This window comes from Rissa tridactyla, chromosome 9 (genome assembly GCF_028500815.1).
Source record: "Rissa tridactyla isolate bRisTri1 chromosome 9, bRisTri1.patW.cur.20221130, whole genome shotgun sequence".
NCBI lineage: Eukaryota > Metazoa > Chordata > Aves > Charadriiformes > Laridae > Rissa > Rissa tridactyla.
This window is the reverse complement of record NC_071474.1, coordinates 17,017,645-17,035,052: the sequence shown is the minus strand read 5'-3', so window position 1 is coordinate 17,035,052 and position 17,408 is coordinate 17,017,645. Positions and strand designations below refer to the sequence as shown.

At 37.2% G+C, this 17,408-nt stretch overlaps 1 protein-coding gene across 7 annotated transcripts in view; it reads left to right on the top strand.

Annotated features, from left to right (window-relative positions):
• THSD4 (thrombospondin type 1 domain containing 4) overlaps positions 1 to 17,408 on the top strand; it is a 331,149-nt gene that overhangs the window by 253,249 nt on the left and 60,492 nt on the right. For all 7 annotated transcript variants that reach the window (XM_054213910.1, XM_054213911.1, XM_054213909.1 and 4 more), the window contains one exon: positions 5,573 to 5,777. In XM_054213910.1, coding sequence (XP_054069885.1) covers positions 5,573 to 5,777 — 205 coding nt within the window. The remainder of the gene's footprint in view (positions 1 to 5,572; positions 5,778 to 17,408) is intronic.

Below are 17,408 nucleotides of genomic sequence, written 5' to 3'. Positions count from 1 at the left end.
TTGAATGGTAGTGTTACTGCCTCAATATTTAGTCTTTTTAGACCTTTTTATAGATATTCCAGGAAAAAAAGGCAGGAAGAAAATAATTTTACTGTAAGGGTGACTTATTTGATAATGCCAGCTAGGTGGTGTATATGATAGTACTGCTTTTATGAATTATCAGCTGGTATTCCTACATCAAAACCCTCAAATCTCTTATCTGGTAGAATTTCAGAATACTTTATCAAATGGTCTTTGTTAAAGGCTTAAGAATGTAGGCAGGCTACTTCATTTCTTGCAGTCACTGTTAGGAGAGGATGTGCCCTCTGTTGAATTTCTCGAGAGTCATGTATCCTGGTTGGGTCTTAATCCTTGCTTGTTAATTTAAAGTCCTTGTGAGGTACCTGTGAAAAGTTTCCGTAGAGTATTTTACCTCTGGGTAAATAATCTGTTCTGCTTCTTGCTTGCCCTTCGTATATACATCTAATGACTGTATATTCTCTGGCTTAGGTGTCAGACTGCATAAAAATAGTTCTTATTCTGTTAATGCTTGAATCTCATTCTCTGTATGCTGCACAATCAGCATTCTAGATCTCTTTTCAGATTTACATAATATGTTATTGAGACTAATCTATTCAATTTTATAGCTGCTAACAGTACCAATGAAACTAGGTAACAGCAAGTGAGAGCTAAATATTAATAGAGAAGCATCTAGACATGCTTACAGGATGTCTTTTTTCTTTTAAATCTGTTTTTCTATTTTCAAAATCAAATAATGTGACAAGGATATGTATAGGTATTACCTATTTGCTTTGGTAGTTCTGTGTCAATATGCAGATTTTCTTATCCTGACATAGTATTTTTGTAATGTAAACCACGGAGTATTTGTATTAGTTTCTACTCGGGTATCTGGATGCTTAGAAGGCAAAGAGGCTCAAAACAGCTGATGTGAGAGTTGGAGGATCTTACTTTTCTTGTTCCTTAAATGCAGCAAATAATTAATCTGTACAGTGTTAAAGCAAGTCTCCCACCAGTAGCCAGGGATTATTCTGCTACCCACTTAACTTCTGTAGTGGTGTTTTAGGCCATGCACCTTGCTTGATTACTCGTGCTTGATTACTCTTCTCCTGTTACCCTGCCTAACACTTCTTTAGCAGGTGGATCAGTTCTGCTACATCCATACCTGTCCCTGACCCTTTTCGTAGAGTTTTTGACTTATACTTGAGTATGACTTCTAGTAAACAGGATATTCTTCTACCTTCTGGCCCTGTGGGTGCCCAGACTCCAAATTACTCATGTAATACAACTTTCAGCTAACTACCTGTCAATATAACTGATTTTTGAAGTTAATGGTGTTAATATACCACAACTCAGAACTGTGGCTTTCCTACCTGATAACACAATGCAGCTAAAGCAATGGAAGCAAGTTATTGTCATGTTTTATTATTTATGACACTCTGCCACATAGATTGCAATTTTTAATAGAATCTTTTACTATTGGGATTGTAACATCTGTTTCCCATTTCAAGGATCAGCACTTCATGTTTTCAAATGCCTGGCACTAGGCCCATTCTATTGTATACATATTCTTAAATCCCTATTAAGTCCACCACTGAGTATTTCATCCATGTTGTCCCTTGTTTCTCTCAAGAGTTTTTATTTAGATTAATTTTGGCATACAGTTGGCTGTAATTTTTGAACAGGGTCTTTCATGCTAACTTGTAACTTAAAAGAGTTTCTTGAACCACTTTGCAAAAATAGTTGAGCAATACAGAAGATGTATAGGTAGTGCAAGTCCAATGTACCTCTTCTAAGAAACAACACTTTGCAAGAAAATGTTTTAAAGGGACAGCTGTTTTCTAGATCTCCTCATATTGATAGCCAAGGAACAGCTTGCAGTAGTCCTGTCCAAAATCCTTTTGATGGGCAGAATGCATTCACCTTTGTCTTCTCATTCATCTTGTATTCACAATCCTAGTATTTCTACATTCACAGCAGGAATGTTGTGTGTGATGTGGCTCGAAAAGTGACATCTGCTTTTGGATTCCTTAAATGTGTACTACATGATGAAAAACAGCTGTGAATTCTTCATTGACCGAGGCCACCTTTCACCATTGTGAGAGTGTACTGGGCTGTTAAATTGGGTGTTAATGTATTTGGCACCCACTTTACATCTCAAAGTTCCAGGGTTGTACAAGAAGACTATCTGAGATTTCAGACCTACTTGCTTTTCTAGCAAAGCTTCTGATCTTTATATCTATTGACATAGTTAAGACTTACTTACGTTCCAACAGTAGTTATCAGAAGGAACACTCACAGTGGATTCCAGTTTGTATCACTTCTTACCGTAACACCATTTTTTCTTGCTGGTGTATCACAGTGTATTAGGCAATGTGATAAGGGGATTTATGTTTGCTGTGTATACAATGCTTAAATGTAATGAATACCACAGCCTGAGAGAACTTAGAAGTTGGTTTGTATTTTTATATAAATGTACATTAGCCAAGTAGCAAGGTGATACTTCTTAAATCTATAGTCATAACAGAAAAAAAAAAAAAAAATTGCCGAATTATCGGTTCAGTACAGTTGCGTGGATTCTACATTTTTGTTTAATTTGGGTGATTTCTGCTTACTAGCCTAGTTCTAAAAGGATGACTACCGTTACAAATCTCAGCACAGCTTCAAGCATCTGTTTAAAAGCAGAAAGAAACAGAATCAGCTTGCCAGAAAGGTGTTTCTTTCATCTTCCCCAAATTACTCTGGACCAAGGCCCAGGATATCTTAAGTATTGAGTCCTGGACCCATAACAGGTGTCTGATCCAATATGTTGTGACCTGTCTGTGCTAGAAAGCTAGTTAGAAAGGGAGAGTCCCATAGAACACGTGGGACGCAGGCTTCCTATATGATATCGTTGCTGGATCTGGAAATATTAGAGAGTACATAGGCATTTTTATATGCCTGCCTAAACTGTATTAAGCAAATGTCAAGGTTTTCTAGAGCGTATTAGTTATAACTGGCCTCTTCTTCTGAAACCTATGCAATGTTCATCTTTAAAGCACATAATTTCCATGGAAGCCCCAGTTTATTTATATCTTAATGTTTATTGTATTTATTATGTTATTTATCTTGTGTTATTTATTTGTTATCTTAATATGTATCTTATTTATATACCTGTGGTTCTGTGGCTTTTTTCCTCATTGTCAGCTGTTGGTTTCAAATTATTAGGTCCTTGTCTCCAGTGACTCGTTCTGAGTATCTTTCTCAGTCATTTCTGTGAAAGAGCATTTAAACATCACAGTCACTTTTTGTGACACAGGCTCCTTTTATCCTATATGAGAAGAATTACAAATAGTACAGCCAAAGATTGACAGCTGTTTTGTATGTCAGTCAATATTTGACTAAGACAGACATGTGAGTTTAAAACAGGTTTGATATTTATTCCCTACAAAGGAATCCCATTGGTACTGCTTGGTTGTGTTTCTTCTGTGAGAAGTAGTTCTGTTCAGACTGACCACAGTAGTTCTGCATTACGGTCTCAATGAATAAAACACACTTTTCTCTATTCTCTTTTACTTGCTAAGAGGAAGAAAATTGTATTAACCTGTCTGGGACTCAGTAGTGATGGAAAACACCATTAAACTTTTAGACTAGGAATTCATATTGTATAACACCTCATACTTGAAAGGATTCCCTCCATAAAACAACTTGCTGGCAGTGGAAATTTTCTGAAAATCACGGTATAACATAGACTGATGCTACATACTACGACATTTCCATCCAAAAAATATATGGTAGAGAAAGTGTAAATACTCTCAGCAAAATATCCTTCAAGGAGGACTAGTATAGAGATTAATGAGTCATTGGGCCCAGCTGTCTTAAACTTAGATTGCTCACATTTTTCAGATTGTTTTAGCAGGTCTGACATCGTATTGCATGATTTGGTATAGTGACACTTTCAATTCCTATGTTTAAGCAAGCATATTACTTTGTTAGTAATAAAACTTATTTTGAGGCAAAACCAAAAATTGAACTCATACATGATTTTAAGATTTCAGTCAAGCGATGCAAATGCAAGATGTTAAACCAAGTGTTTCTATTTGAATCCAAAATCTTGAAATCATGCAACGATCTGCTCACACTAGACTTGATAGCATGAAACAGACTTTTAGTTACCAGGTTGTCCCACCATGAAACACAGAGTGCTCGGGAATCTCCTTCATTCTCTTGCTTTGTGACTACAAACAGGTATCATCATCAAGCTGCATGTGATCCTGGCAGTGATGAGTTAGATGGTTTTGTCTGTGTTTCTTGGATAGTCATAAAAAAAGATGTTGGGTGTTAAATATTTACATTGGAACTAAGCAGGCTCTGGCTTGCAGTTTAGAACATTTTTCACAGCAAGGGCCAAGCGTTCATATTGGGAATAGGAGAGAAATACAGTGATGCCAAGGCTGAAGATACTCCCTGTGTTGTTAGCTGGTGGTATCAAAAAATTCTTTTTCTTTCCCTTCCTACTTGGATGTTTCCTTCCAGGAAAGACCATAAAACAATAATTAACCATTTTTTCAACAAGAATTTGCAAGTATTTTTGACAATTTGAAATAATAGAACAATGTCATTTATTCTGTACATTTTCCATCAAATTACTACGTTTCATAAAATATGTGATAGGCTTCTGTTCTACTGACTCATGGAATACTTTATTCTTATCTGAGTGAGAATGAGAAGTTCTTTTTTGCATGTGCCAGTTAATCATATAGATATATGTTAAGCTTTCATCATAAATGTTATTTAAAGTCTGTAAATACAAAAGAACAAGGTCAAAGAACAGAAATGTTTCTGTAAGGGAGGGGATGGTCTCTACAATATGTGAACTTCTAAAGCTCAATAACCGCGGAAGATTTTTTTTTCTTGTTTATGTCAAATCTTTAACATTTTTTCTACCCTTTAATTTACATTATTTTAAATTATTCCAATTTTTAAAACTAATTTTTTAAAAACTATTCAATTTTTTTTTTTTAAACTGTCCAAGCGGGTGTTACTGAGTGGGTTGAAGATTTTCTGCTCCGTGAACAGTAGGATCACTTCTATAACAGTACAGTCTATAAAGACTTTTTAGAAACCCCCTTTGGTGAGAATAGGCTCAGTGCTCATTTTTAGAGGAGATTAAGACAACAACTTCTGCTTTTGTAAAAAGCCCATTTTTGGATCATAAGAAAATCATAACTCTTCACCTCTTTTCTGACTAGCAGCTACAGGAAAGATGTTAAGAGATTCTTTTCTTTCAGCCAAGGACGGTGTAGTCAGCAATGATCAATGCATTAGTGTTCTTTAGTTCTTTAGTGTATTCTTGTATTTTGGGTAACAGGCTGTAAAAACCTGTTGGCTATCTTGAAATCCCTATGTCTGTGAACCCTCTGGTTTTTATTGCCTTTTTGCATACAGAAAAACAAGGGAAGAAATTGCTGAAATGCTAATACACAAAATCTGTTCAGGATTGAATCTTCTCTGAAAGTCATACTGTCCCTGGTTGTTACGGCTGAAGTCTGCAGTTGTAAGATCTTGTAAAAAGAAATCTTATTTTATTTTGCAGAGCATTGGCTGTGACGACTATTTGGGTTCAGACAAGGTGATTGACAAGTGTGGAATATGCGGAGGGGACAACACTGCTTGCAAGGTTGTGTCCGGAGTTTTCAAACACACGCTAACAAATCTCGGCTACCACAAGATAGTGGAAATTCCCGAAGGAGCTACTAAAATCAACATTACTGAGATGTCAAAGAGCAACAACTATTTGGGTAAGTTGCATCTCAGTGAATGAAGCACTGTTTGTGTGCTTGTGCAACTGGGTGGAGGTTATGCCAGGAAAGGCCACCTAAGCAGTGTGAAATAGATGTCAAGAAGAAGAGAGGAAAAGAAAGCGGGGGGTGGTGGTTGGGGGGTGGTGGAATCATTAAATAGGCATTGCGATCAGAACTAACTGGCAGTTTATAATTCTGGGTTGATCTCGCGTGACGAACACCGTAGACCTGTTACCATCTTTCCCTGTCCGTCTGACTTGGCTTTGGTGGTTCCTATTAGTTGTTCCACTGTGGTGATTACGCTTCTCACATTGTTAACCTTCTCTGAGCGGTCAAGAATCCAGCCAAGCGGCATGCTCATTTATGTAAAGTGTACCGAGGCTGCTTGAGGAGAAAAGAGTGTCTTCTGAGTACCTAAAAATTTCGATTCTTTTAAAGTGAAAGTATATAAAAATTGTATTGAGATAATGTGATATTGGGGTGGTATCTGCAGAATGCAAGGTCATTTGTACAATTGTGTATTCTGAAGCAGGTCCTTCATTCAAAAACATAGAGAATCCTGGAATGTTTGTATTTAATGTCATAGCATCTTGTGGTAGATTTCTAGATCTGTCTAGCATGCTGCAAATTAGAGATGATGTGGAATTTCTGCAAATCTATGTCTGTCTTGTGTGCATTTTGTGTGCCATTCCCTATTGTAACCTCTGGTGTTCCCAGGTTAGAAAGCCATCAGTTTGCCTACATTTGTGCTTCTGTTTTGGAGCCAATTCTGCTGAGTGGACTGGAGAGAGGAAAGTCAGTTAAGATGTGTAAGACCTGCCCCTCGCGCTTTAATTTCTCCTTAGATCCGTCTTTAAAATTACCATAGCAAACAATAACAATGGAGGTACTTACGGCCTTTCTTGCTAGCTTGGTGTAATTACTACTAGAACTGTCTAGCTGTACTGGAAGTTTCGGATCCCAGTATTCTTGTTTGACAGCTGCCTTATCTCACTTCTGTCTGGTAAGTATCTCAGCTACTGGTCCAGCAAGAAAGGAAAATCCTCGTTATTAAATTGCTTCCCTCCTCTTTTCTGCTTTCTTCTCCTTAATTCCTGCTGGAGCTGTAATGAGTTCTACAGAAACATTTGCCTGTAGATTGGAGTTTGTTATCAGGAACAGTCTGATCCGTAATGTGAACTCCATAATTTTACCAAAAAAGTGATTCTTCAAAAGTAAAGCAATAATATAAGCTACATACAGTCCAAGAAAATCAAATGTTCCCGACCTCTTGTAGGGTGATCTTACCAGTTCTAACTTGTCCTGGTTTCATCCAGATATATTTTTGACACATTATACATACCTGGCTTTCACTTTTTCATGTGATCAGTTTGAATAGTGTCCATCAACACTAACTTGTTTGATGATGAAATAAACCAATAATTCTATCTAAAGAGCTTCCATAGATACTTGTACATTCGGTACAAAATGAGTGAGAACACAGCTTACTTGGCAGGACAGTGAAGGCAGCCATGTTACTAATATATAAAATGTTGAATGTAATTTTTCTGTCAGATTTATATGCCAGCATCTGAAAACAGCTGGCAGAAAAAATCCCTTAACTATGTTAAAATGTCCTGAGCCACTTGAACATTTTTGGAATGGGCAGGACAGAAAAAGAGTAAGATTTTTTGCTTAAAAATAACCGGGCTGATGGCATGTATGGGAAAGTGGCAAAGTTTTCCTTTCCCATGCTACTCCTTATCTCCTTATCCCCTGAGCTCTTGGTTTATGCTATCACTGTTTCTTTCTTTCTTTTTTCTTTTTATCCGTTTCATATGTTTCATTTTAAAGCTGCTGGTATGGATTTAGTCTGCTAAATTTGCCAGCTCCCTCCCCTGTTAGGAATTCTTGAGACTGTAGTTCCAGCTAGAAGGACTCCAGGCTCTCTGCTTACACTGTTACAGTTTCTTGAGGCAGGTGAGTTGCACTGGGGCAGGAATGAACATGTTCTAACAGATCAGAAAACTGAAACTAGAGAAAGGTTTATCGAGCAGTTTATTAGCCAAGTGAAATGGTAATTGGGAGGTGTTTTTTGGCATATTGGTGGTCCTGGATTTCTCACTGATAAAATAGCGTTCAAAATTTAGACACGCACATTTTTATAGAGCACATATCCCTGTTAGAGCTGGGAAGCCTGAAAACTCAGCTCTGGTACGGACTGGTTTCTCTATGCTTATGGTAATAAGCAGGCACCTTGAACTTTACAAATACATTAAAAAAAATCCTAAGCTTATCCTTATGCTGCAGCAGCAACAAGAAAAACAACCCAGCAGCATTCCTTTAAGCACATAGTTGAGTGCTTTGCCAAACGGAGGTTTCAGGTCCCTGTTCTGTCATAGTCCAGCTGCAGCCATCGGAGCAGCTCCTAAGCAACAGCCTTCTTGTTGCGAGGAGCGCAAGTTAGCTGCTTTGGGTTTTCCTTTCACTTTGCACATTTTATGGTTGCTTCGATGCAAAATTATAAGTCAGCTCAAGGTCACTAAAATTTTTTTGATAGAAGATGACAGCAGATGTTTCTGGGAATCTGAGCTACCTTGCTTGTCTCTGTTCAGGAGACTGTCTTGAGTTCCATGTGGCTTCATTAAACAATTTTTACAAAGCTCCACACTTTTTCACTGCTTTATCAAAAATACTAAGCAAATAAGTAATCAGGGAAGTGTGTTTTCACAAGATGTATTTCTGTAAAATCAGGAGGTGATGGAAAAAGCAGGCAAGAATGTGAAGTTTCTGACCCAAAGAGTTTCAAACTCAGCTAAAAGTCATCCAAACATTTGAAAGCTTCTCCATACTCCTTTTGTAAACTTTTTTTAGTAATTTGTTGCTCATGGTTGCAAAACTGTGACCCTCATAAAAAGCACAGTTCTAATGATGATGCTGAATATGATGGTAGCTTATTAAGGTTTGCTAATTTTAAATACTGCATTTTTGTTTTTTGCACAAGTTGGAGTGATGGCAGAATGAAATTTTTAAGTTCTTGCTCTTGAAGACAATAAACTTTAGTTAAAAGAAAAACATGACAGTGGTATATGAACCTTTCAGTGTTTCTGGAACAAGTCATTATCTAGGTAATTAGAATATTCATATTAAAGGAGATTTGTAATAAAACTATTTCAATGGTCGTTCAACTGGTTGTTTGTGTAACTTTGTAATTAACTTTTCACAAAAACTACGAAATCATAGATTTCTTGTGCATCTAGTGATCCATACTATTTTATTTCTGTATACCTTAAAAAACTTCAACAACAATGTTTTTGTTTTCTTCTGCCTATGTTTTCTTGTTTTGAATGAATTAATTTCAAACAGCACAAACAATCTTTTCATCTCCCTTCTCCTCTCCCCTCCAAGTGCTAAAAATCCTTTTAGGTTTTCCATTTCTTGAAGATCTTTACTGTAGGAAGAGTGTTGATCCGATAAAGGAAAATAAATTTTTAACAGTCAAATTGAGAATGGCCTGCAACATTGTGTTTCTTAGTGAGACAAAACTACCCCTAACAGAGCCATAAGGCGGATCAGAAATTCCCAAGTAAGCATCTTGTATTTTTTCTTGTGTGTGTGTTTGGAAAGAAGGCAGTCCAGTTTTGGGCTGCTATATCATGGCTATTAATAAATATTAACAATGTATTAATCAGTCTGTATATTTACTATTTTTTTTACAGTTAAAAGCAAAACCTACATATTACAATTTAGGTTTAGACTCTACAAAGGGTAAACAAGGCTGTAGGCTGTACAGTCCTGAGCTATGTACAGAATGACTTGCTTCTTAAAGTATATTTTAGCAGTATTTTCTTACTGGCTGATGTGTTAGACCTTTCATCAAGAGAACTGCTGACCTTGGACAGACTTTTCCATTGGCAAAGTACTTCTGTCACATGCTAGTCTTGTACAGAAAAGAGACAAAGACATACTTCTTATCCCACTGGTAATCGTCAGCTGGCCAGTTCTCGTACACTGAAATGGGAAGCTTGCCACTGAATTAAGTATGACCATAATACCTTAAGTGGGACCGGTTCGTTACAGCACTTATGCTCCAAAACGTGTGGATTTGAGTATGAATACTTCAGCATCTTTGGGATTGGGATTTGGGATAATGGCAAAATTTTGAAACCAAATGACACGAATCTGAGGTGATTATTCAGAAGGTGCTTTTTTGCACATTGGGTCTTGAGAACCTAATTCAAAGCAGCTGGTTGTTATCCATATCCATAGCCTCAACAGCAAGAGAATCTGATGTGAAGAAGGTATCAATAATAAAAATTAAAATTCAGCTTAATTCAAGAGTAAAAGATACAATGGTTGAAAATGCATTCGTTTTGAAATACACTTACCATGTGTAATGAACTTATTCTAATTGGAAGGAATCTGGTAATGTCCTGTCACTTAAGCAGCAGTTTATTTCTAGAGCAGTTGTCTGAATCTGGAGTCGTATGACTTTGAGATTCGGTTCTGCAAACGGAACCAGACATATGCCTGCCATCAGCAGCAGCAGAGGTTTATGAGATACCTTATGAAAGGGAAAGTATATATATTAGAGTTTTGGCAAGTCTCTCAACATTTTGTGCTTTACCTGAATACTACTTACGACAAAGATGATTCATAATGAAATTTATTTCATTGCTAATTGTAAAGCTCTTTACAGTTCCTTCAGGGAATATATTATGTATTTCATGGAATTAAGTTCTTTCAGCTGCTAAATGAGATAGGGAGATCTTTGGATCTAATCCATTTTTCCTGCTTTCTGTAAAATGATACTCTGCTATTCTAGCATCTTCTATTGGCACATGCCAGTATACAGTGTTTGTGATTAAAATAAGAGTTACACATTATTTTTTTAAACAAAAGTCTAAGAGACGTTAATTGCATTCTTGTGAATATTGGTGTGCCTGAACATGAGTATGGATTTAAGGAATTTGTCATGTGAAAACAACAGTGGCTGATACTAAAGGGTCTGTGAAAAGATTCTCTGAAAAATATTTTGATTCCTTATTCCCTGCAGCAGATAGCATTCAAACAGTGTCTCCCATGATGAAATACTGTTTGCAGCTCTTGAGCTTAAAGTAACATTTTGAGATCAGTTTAGAGATTCAAATTTACAGCAAATAAAGGAGTTAGATTAGAACACTGGCAGAGAATTTAGGGGATAAACATTGTTAGAGGCACTGCTATATCACATGTGATCCTGTGAGAAGTTTTATAATTTATCGATTAGCAATTGACTCCTTGATTTCCTTCATGTGTTGCTAATTACATCAATTAATGCCCTTTAAAATATACATTTTTAAAATTACTCTTAATTAAATTTTTTTAAATTTTTATATAAGGTTAAAGGTTTCTGTTCAAAAAAGTTGCAACAGATGCCATATAGTAGTACGGAGAAGAGAGGATATGTGTTTGAAGTTTCAGGGCTTGGAATGAACATGCAAGAATATGCCAGAGGAGGAGAGTTTTTCTGTTTTCTCAGTTACTTTATATGCAAGGGGATCTGCTTATAGTAGACTTCTGTTACAGTGCTTAGGTGTGCGTTGGGTTCCCTGCCTGTCCCAAATAAGCAGTGAGAGCTATCAGTGCACCACTGAGATTCTTACATTCCTATTCAGAAAGAAAATCTACAATTTTTCATTTGGGTTTACGAAGTGCTGCGACCCAAAGCTATGCTATTACGAATGTTTATTGTGATGGACTTGTGAAACCCCAACAAAGCCTTCGACATTGTATTTCTTGTGGTGTACGTTATTCATTGAGTGCATCCCTCTATGTGTCAGTCTGTGCATTAGAGTTGGAGAATCTCTCTCACATGTTCAGCTTACTGAATGCATTACTTATAAACTAGGTAATTACAATATCTGGATTACAATAACTGTTTTTTTTACCTTTTGTCCTTGGTCCTCTTGCCTGTTCTCTGCTGGAGTTAAACAACAAAGGCATTTCTTTGTACAGATGATGATATGCTCCAAACTGTGAAGAAAAGATTTAAGGAATCACTTCTTAAATAAACTGAAATTAAGCACAGCAAGTTCAAACCATAAGGAAATTTCAGAGCAAATTAGTGCTATCTGAAGAGGCAGCTGTAATCTCTGTATAAATTTAACCAGAAGATTTTGATTAATATTCTTAAATTATGCTTTTTATGATTAGGAATCCTAGCAAATCTGTTGTGTAGTCATTTCCTGAATACTGAACTGAAGAGTCAGGAAATAATACACTGAAATAGAAACAATTTGTTTGTGTTTTTTTTTTTTAAAATGTTTGCAAAATCCAGCATTCCTATAAAAACATAGTAATATCAGTTGATAACTCCTGCTTTTTTGCTTCTGCCTTATCTCCTTGTCTCCACTCTCAGTCTTTTCCTGCCATGCTTCAGATTTTACTTTTGGTTAGGTATTTTCTGACTCCACAAAATTGACCACTAGTGGAAGTTTAACCAAGTTTTGGCCACCTCAAAAGGTTCAATTCTGTGTCAGCTTTAGAAGAGACCTAATGAACAGAGAAGATTTTGGTTTTTTCCACTTCACTTAGTTCAGTTTCGTTAGCATTAGTTGCTTAGTTGTAGATATATTGATTATCTGAATTAATAATAATTTGAATTAATTGCTCTCTGCGTGGCCATGCTTTAATTCAAAACTAACACAGATCTACTAAGAGCTTTGTCTTTCTCAACATGGATTTTAAAAACAGCCTCAGTACTGCAGTGTCTCATGCTTACCCTATCCAGGAGAATGCTTTTCTATGATGGTTGTTTTCTGCACGGAAGCTCAGTATGATCAGACAAACATGCAGCTACCCAGTCCAGTGCATGTGAGTTCATATTACACTAATTGCTGACATATTCACTTCAGGATTTACTTTTCAACTACCTGTGCTGGCCTGAGACTTTCCATGGGTTGCATTTCCATAAGCCGAAAAGTAAGAGCAGTATTGTGGTTAGTTGGTTATGGCAAAAACTTGTTTAGATGGATGATGTTTTATCATTTCGTGGTCTTCCTTTGCAAACTATAGTTTCAGTGGGTGTGGGGCCTACAATCTACTCTTATTTTGGGTCATGATAATTACCTTTAACATAGCTAGTCTGGCTACCACATGCTGGTTGGGGGATTCAGGACAATGGTGAAGAGTCATGAGGAGTCTCTGGTTTATGGCTTATGCCTGGAGACGCCAGAAATCTTAGAAGCATATTCTGTCAAGAATTTTTCGGTCAGCCTGAGTTTGGATCTTGCCTTCTGGAGCCATATTCCTGCCATCATGAGCGTGGTTTTTCCCGATTAAAAAGTTATAGCTAGGATGAAGTGTTAACTGTTTTACATACAATTGCATTATTGATAATATTCTATTTATTAAGTCATTCCTTCCTAAAAGGTTAGGTTACAGGACAATTGAGACCACTGCTTATGCTTTCTAGCGACAGTTCTATGTGTGTGGTTACCTGGGTTAGTTAGTGCTGGGATTTGGAAGGCCGCCTCTGTGGTGATGCTAGCTAAACATCTGGGACACACAAAGCCAGGCCAGAGCCTAGGATCTTTCACTTGTAAAAGTCTTTACAAGGCAATGATTTTTGAAAACAATATGAGCTTATCATCAAATTTAAAAGAACAAAATCAGGAAAATCCAGGACTGAAGAATGACGATGGGACAGCTTCATGTAAGGTGTACGATGTGAGGCAATCTAAAATCCAGTGTGAACTCTCCTGAAGCTGCAAAGGGGATGTCACCTTGAAGTCCTTGCAGGTTTGGTAAGTATTTGGCCTTTGGAATTCAGCCGATGTTTGAAGATAATGCATGTGTAGGTTAGTTACAAAGGAGAATAAAGACTGCCACAAGTTTGCTTCTAATGCAAAAGTGTTAAAAAATAAAAGGAGGCAGCGCATTAAGACAGCTAGAAATGTGCAATAGCTATCTTCCTGACGCTTCTTACCCGAAGTTCATCACTAAGGTGCCTGGTTCTTCATGTACACACACCTACATTTACATATCCTCTGAATTATTGTCCTTAAAAGAGTTTCAAATTGATTTTCTGGAGGGAGAGTTTCTTTCACTAAATAAATGTTCATCTTATTCTAGCCAACGTGTATTACTTGGCTGGGGTGATCACTTACTAAGGCTCTTGAAGTTGTTAAGACTTTGGATGAAGTTCAACCCTGGTGTTAATGAATTCAACTCCACTGAATTCAAGTTGCACAAGAGTCTTACCTAGTCTAATGACCTGTAGTTGAACCAGAATATATCTAGGACATTATTCTTTGCTGACCATTTATTTTTTCAATACTGGTGTTGCTTAAATAATTACATTTTAGAGTTTCTGGCAAGGTTATCTTATTATAGTAAATTCTAAGGTGACCTTTTCCCTTCTGGCTTCATTGAACAGCCAGCTAATATCTAACACTCTGTATAGTGGTTTGTAGGGTTCCAGGCACATTTTGAAAACACGCAAAAGAAATGCTTTCTCAAAAGCTGATTTATTCTTTTCTTTATATTAAGTGGCAGATCTTAAAAAAAGGCAGACCATGTTATTCATCTGAGTGATGGGAAGTACTCTTTCCCCTGGCTTCAGGAAAGTGGTTAAGCCTTAATGGCTGGGTTAACTTCTGTATCACAGCTTGCCACCATTGTCTTAGAAAACAGTCTTCTGCATGTCGCTTGCCATCAGCGTTTCCATTTGTGAGCTTCTAAATGAGCTTCTCCTTGCTTGCTGGTTGGGAAGAACTGCTGAGAGAGAGCCCTAAGTCAGGGTGCAGAGCAAAAAGCCTGGGTGCCTTGTCTGGAAGACTGGTGGCTTTCCATCTGGCCTGAATCTCAAGGAGAGTTCTCCATGTTGCTGCTTTTCCAGGTAAACAGCTTCCTGGCCTTTTTCCTCTTTTTCCCTCTGCATCTTGAAGAATAATATTTCTTTGCAGCACCCATTGGCTAGGCTTTTTGGCTCATACATGCTCATTGATGACAGTGGTCGTGACCAGTTTTGGAACTCATAGAAATCATGTTTTCATTTCCTGTGTTTCCTAGTTCTATCATCATTTGACAGAAGTGTTGGTGTTTTTTGTTGGTTTTTTTTTTTTTTTTTTACCATTTGTCTGTAAGTGATGTTCTTATAAAACCAGCTATCACTACAGCAGTGCACCAGCTGAAGCCTGCTGTTGCTTTGATGATCTGCCCTGCAAATACATCATCTGAACAACAGCCAGCAGCAACGAGTCCCACTGAGGTGCTTGTTTCATAAGTTCTGTATTGAAAGAATGTTTTTTCCTTCTCTTGAAATATGGAAAGGTTGTTTTGAAAGGAAGGCAAAGGGATAAAGAAAAGTATGCAAAATAGCAAGAGGAAACTCAGAAAGGCTGGTTATTCAGTTTGATTTGTAAAGCACCCAGCAATCCCCCTTGGCCAGGAAGCCTCTGGAGAACTGAGTATTTCCTGCTTCTTGTCAGACCCCAAAATCTTTAATTTTAGCCTTTCTCACAGTGTTTTCATTATACTTCTGTTTCCAGTTAAGGACAGAACCAACAAACTTGAATGCAAAATTTCAAAGAAGATGCATTAAAAAATGAAAGGGTTGGGCTGTTTGAACAGTTTTTATTAATCTGAACCCAATTAATGTGAACTTCTTAGATCTCAAAGCTTTAGATTATTTTTGTCTTCTAGTTGATGACCAAACCATCAAGTAGTTTGCATGAGGATACTCGCTTGAACATTGGTTTTAGCGCACAGTGTTTGGAATATCAACACATGGTTTGTTCAAGGCTTCTTAAAAACTCTGAGCTCTTCTAGAGAGTGTGTATTAATTGAGCATCTTGCGATGCATACATTTCATGGCACTGACCAATATTCAGTAACATGGATTCTCCTCTCACTAAGGCAGCTGACTTTCTGCTTTCACTCCATTCTTCCTTTGTCTCTGAGATGGCCAACAAGGGACAATTTTGGAAATGTCATGTACTCTTTGGAAGTCATTAGCTTTGTGAGTTGATTAGAGTCCCTGTAATGTATGTATCTGTTGCGCAGTAGTCTGTTTACCTGGAATGATCACTACTTTGATGAAGGATGTTCCTTTTTAAAGTTGTGATCAAGGTGTAGTGATTTTACTTGGTAGTCATGGGTCTGATACGATGCTTCTCTCCTCGTTTTACAAATTTTACTTCAAAATTAATTTTGTACTCTGACTTAGCTATACATAAAGAATGATCAGTGTCAGTCCAAATTCATAAACTATCCATAGGCAAATTCCCAAATCACATGAAGACACATTTCTTCCTCTTCTTGCCAAGAGGAGAGGTTGTTACTAATTTAAATAATTGTTCAAATGCTATACAACAAAACTTAAGAAAAAATGGTTGGGAACCTGGTTTCAATTGTCGTGGATATTTCTGTACAGCATTCTTTTGATTCTCTGATCTTATTTTATCCTGAGCAAAATTCTCTTTTGGATAGTGAAAAACTTTTCTTTGTTCCTTAAGTGTCCCTTGATCTAGTCAGATAGAATGTGTTCCTACATCTTTGTCTGATTCTGTAAAATAAACTTGGTTTTTTTTTGTTGTTTTTTTTTTTTTTTTTTTTGCTTTGCTTCTCTTATTTCCCTTTGAACTTCTCAGTTTCAAGATTTTTGTTCCTTACCCTTTTTAAAATCTCTTTTAGTAAAATAATCACCCAGTAGAAAGTCTACATGATTAGTGGCTTCATGGTTGGGTCAAATAAAGAGATTTCATCTGCAGAGAATATTTTTATATTGCAGCATTAAATTCCAAAAGAAATCCAAGTCTTTTCTAATACACAATATAGACGAGGATTTAAAACTTGATTTGTAGGCTGTGTGATTAAGTTAGTCAAGGGAGATTAAACTTTATCCTTTATTTCTTAACTTGCCCAGTGTCTTTGTTTTCTATTGAATATTGCTTCAAACACTTTGTGTCAGAAAAATTCGGGTGCTTAGAAGCCTTACAGACCCAATCTTCCTTTCATATTTGTACCCATGGCAGCAGTAGTTACCCCACGGTCATGGCTCCATTCATTTTATACATTTGTGAGGTAATCAAACTGCTGTAATTGTGAAAATGTTGGTTGTGTGGCTGCGAGTTCTGGGTCAGGTGAATGTCTGCTGTGAGACTGTGAACTTGATTTTAGTGAGCTACTTAGCAAAGGTTGCCAGCTCGCGCTGCTAATCTAGACATGGTTTAGGTACCCTGAGATAGAAAATCTGAGTATCTGTTGACAACTGGTAACCACAAAATGCAAATAAAGGGATTTATTAAGGGCGTGATAGTCCAGCTACAGCTAATCTGCATTAAGAGGTTAATAGCTCAGTCCATCTCATTCACCTACACCAGCACTTCTACCGAAGAAAACACATAGCTTTGAGTCAGCGTGCAGTCAGCTGGCACCCGTGATTGCTATGGCTCAAGGCTACAGCTGTTTCCTCCGTGCCTATAAAACCTATCTGTAGCTGGTACAGAGCAAGGAGCATCTGAATGTAACCTGAAGTAAGGGTTCTGTGTGGCGGTTTCACTGAAACGACGGGAGGTAAAGCTCAGGGAGGAGCAAAAGCAGGGCGGTTCTCTTGAGCAGGAGGGCTCTAACCAAAGCATGAGAACACTTAAATGATAAGCAATA